This window comes from Theobroma cacao, chromosome 8, assembly GCF_000208745.1.
Source record: "Theobroma cacao cultivar B97-61/B2 chromosome 8, Criollo_cocoa_genome_V2, whole genome shotgun sequence".
NCBI classification, from domain to species: domain Eukaryota; kingdom Viridiplantae; phylum Streptophyta; class Magnoliopsida; order Malvales; family Malvaceae; genus Theobroma; species Theobroma cacao.
Genome location: NC_030857.1, coordinates 17,740,151 through 17,743,566, shown reverse-complemented (window position 1 = coordinate 17,743,566; position 3,416 = coordinate 17,740,151). Strand labels below are relative to the sequence as shown.

Sequence of the window (3,416 nt, the reverse complement as noted above, 5' to 3'; positions counted from 1 at the left end):
TTAAACTTTACGTTTATAATAAACTGACACTTTACGATGACATGATAGGGTATGAAAATTATACATTATTACTGTATTAAATATAAACGATGAAAGGACTTATGGTATATAACTCTACCGTTTAAACTTGAAAGTGAATAACGTGCAAGTGTTTAGAACTGAAAGCGTAATTAACCTGTAAAATATAAGCTCTTATTGTATTTTTGAATAGAAAGATCCAATACAGACTTTACCAACCTTATAATTTTCTTAACTTTAATATTCACTTATCAAGTTTTACGTACTCTAATGTGTCATTCATAGGGTATTATATAAAAACTATATTAATAATTCATGAAGCATGCAACATGAACATATTCTAATTATTATTAATATAATGCTCATAAATATAACAAAACTATATTAATAATGCATTAGCCTGCAAAATTGACCATTATACTAAATTATTATTAAAATAAGCAAAAGGGAATAGGATCCAACAGAAATATTAAAGATATAAAATCAAGTACATTTATCACTTCTAAATCAAGAATCACGTGTCACACGACATGAGGTAAAATTCTAATGAACTACAAGTTGCAAAAGTAACAGTTTTTCTTTTTTTTTTTTTATAATTGGGAGAAGACGAATTTAAATTCTACTTTTAAGCAAGAGGATTATACATCTGTTAAAGTAATAACTTAGGGTGGGAACAAGTTGCAAAATTTGACAGCTGTTAAAATTCCGAATCAAACAACGTTTTGCCAACTTTGTCAAAATTTGAAAGCTGAAAAAATTTTCGTTTGTTATACTAACTCAATCCATGGGCAATTGACTATAAATATGGCAACCAGATGTGAGATGAATGTCCATTAGTTCCTTCTTATATATATTTTGTAGCTGATTCTGGGCTCATTCGCCACTCCAGTGTGTAACACCCTTGTTAATTAAAGTAGCAAAGGTAAGGTGAAAGATTAATTAAGCAGTCATGGACATTGCTTGTTTGATGCCATACTTGGTCCACTTTGTAGTTTTATACGTGCCCGTTGGTGTCATCTACTTGGTTTATAAGTACAAATCCAGGGCCGCCACCCCCAACCTTCCTCCGGGTAGAAAGGGTCTCCCATACATTGGCGAAACCTTGGATTATGTGCTGGGTTTGAGACGGGGAACTCCTGTGAAATTCATAAATGACAGAAGTACCAAATATTCACCCGATGTGTTCCGTACATCATTGCTCGGAGAGGACATGGCTGTCTTTTGCGGTGCTGCTGGCAACAAGTTCCTCTTCTCTGGCCACAACAAGTATGTCACCGCCTGGTGGCCTCGTTCCATGAAGAAAGCTTTGTTGGATCCATCCAGTGTTGATAATTCTTCCGAAGAAGAATCCACTATTCTTCGGACATATCTGCTTCCTTTGCTCAAGCCAGAGTCACTTCAACGTTACGTACCCGTAATGGATGTCATGGCAAAGGAGCACCTAGACCAATATTGGTCCCCCTACAATCAAGTCCAAGTTTCCCCTCTTTCCAAGAAGTACGGCTTCTCACTCGCCTGTCGTCTATTCATGAGTGTTCAACAAAAGGAAGAGATCGAAAATTTTGCCAAGCCTTTCGCTTTTGCGACTGCTGGTCTCATTTCCGTACCCATTGATCTTCCTGGAACAACATTCAATCGCGCCGTGAAAGCAGGCAAAGTGATCCGCCGAGAGCTTTTAGCCTTCATTACCAAGAAGAAAAACGAGCTGTTAAAGAAAGGAATGACGGTTGCTTCAGACATAGTGGATAGCATGCTGATGGACGGTATGACTGAGATAGAGATCCTCAACAAGATTGTAGGCTTCTTTATTGCAAGCCATGACACAACAAGTACCGCAATCACCTTCACCGTTAGCTATCTTTCTGACTATCCTGACGTATATAACAGGGTGTTGGAAGGTATGCAAATTAGTCAGTCATTATTTTAGATTTTAGCACCAGGTGACTCGTCGACTCCTACAAATTACTAATATACTTAACATTTATATTCGGGCAATTAATTAATATTTCATCTTTTTGGGTTAATTGCAGAACAAAATGATATCTTAAGGTCCAAAGGGCCTGGAGAACCATTGGGATGGGAAGATATTCAGAAGATGAAGTACACGTGGTGCGTAGTATGCGAAGCGATGAGGCTGGCACCACCTGCTAATGGAGCTTTTAGAGAGGCCATCACCGACTTTACTTACGCAGGTTATACGATTCCAAAGGGATGGAAGGTAATACCTCTGTGTTTCCATTGCAAAAATCATCATGTCATTCTCATGATTTTGTAGTTTTAAAGAATCTATCCTTCCTATCTAGCCATCTACTGGTCAGTACTTTCCTATACCCTTATTTGTTTTCTTCATTTGCTTCAGGCTTTCTGGACTGTCCATTCAACAAACAAGAACCCCAAGTACTTCCCAGATCCAGAGAAGTTTGATCCTTCAAGGTTTGAAGGAAATGGTCCCGCACCCTACACATATGTTCCATTTGGTGGAGGTCCTCGTATGTGCCCTGGGAAGGAGTATGCCCGACTGGAAATCCTCACTTTCATACACAACCTGGTCACCAGATTCAAATGGGAGAAACTGAATCCCAATGAGAAGATTTTCTATAGTCCTTCACCCATTCCAGAGGAGGGTCTTCCCATTAAGCTCCAAGCCGCATGAGCATCAAGGCTGACACATTAAATAGAATAAATAAATCTTTGGTGTCTCCCTATTTTCCGTAAGCATGCAATTTCCATATCTATGCATGGTAAGTTCTTAAAATAAGTTGAACTGTCATCTTGTTTCAGTTGTTTTTATAATTGGTATATATTTTTAGTTAAATCCTATGCTCCAAGCTAATTAGATTCCGAAATAACTTCCAATGGATATACATAGGAACGCCTTTTCTTCATCGATGAGAAGTTAAAATTTTATTATATGTCTTTGTTGTCGGATTACTATACGAAAGTGCATATGGTTGTACAAATAATATAAAGGTAAGTTGAATATTATTTCCCATAGAGATTCGTACTTATTTTTCGGTAAGTATTAAATTTATAACAAAGTTAGTCTTATCTAAACACTCAATTTCAAATGATTATTTAAACTAAAAGTGGTTAATTAACTAAGTAAATAACGAACAATAAAATTTCACTAAGAGAAATATTAATTCAAAACCAAGGATTATCGTATTATTCAAATTTTCACTTGAATTAAATCATTCTTCTTAACTTAGAGTAATGGGATACATAGCTAACCTAGAATCCATATTATATACAAGTTTTTATCGAGATTGTGCATACATACCTTTCCAAAACTAATTAGAAAAAGATTCATTACGTTCGTGTTATGGCTGCTTAAGATATTTAGGTATATGTTTATCCTAAATACGAAACTATCACCTAACTTAGAAGTGAATCAAATA

General features: G+C 36.1%; 1 protein-coding gene across 1 annotated transcript; it reads left to right on the top strand.

Annotated features, from left to right (window-relative positions):
• LOC18593053 (beta-amyrin 28-oxidase) lies at positions 968–2,671 on the top strand. The gene is made up of 3 exons (XM_018125538.1): positions 968–1,916; positions 2,049–2,236; positions 2,378–2,671. Exons 1-3 carry the CDS (start codon positions 968–970, stop codon positions 2,669–2,671), a joined length of 1,431 nt encoding a protein of 476 aa, XP_017981027.1.

Bases quoted from the DNA above. Each gene is read 5' to 3' on its own strand.
- LOC18593053 (XM_018125538.1), top strand. From the start codon at position 968: ATGGACATTGCTTGTTTGATGCCATACTTGGTCCACTTTGTAGTTTTA. The intron at 1,917-2,048 runs GTATGCAAATTA...GGTTAATTGCAG, and splicing joins ATATAACAGGGTGTTGGAAG to AACAAAATGATATCTTAAGG. The intron at 2,237-2,377 runs GTAATACCTCTG...CATTTGCTTCAG, and splicing joins CGATTCCAAAGGGATGGAAG to GCTTTCTGGACTGTCCATTC.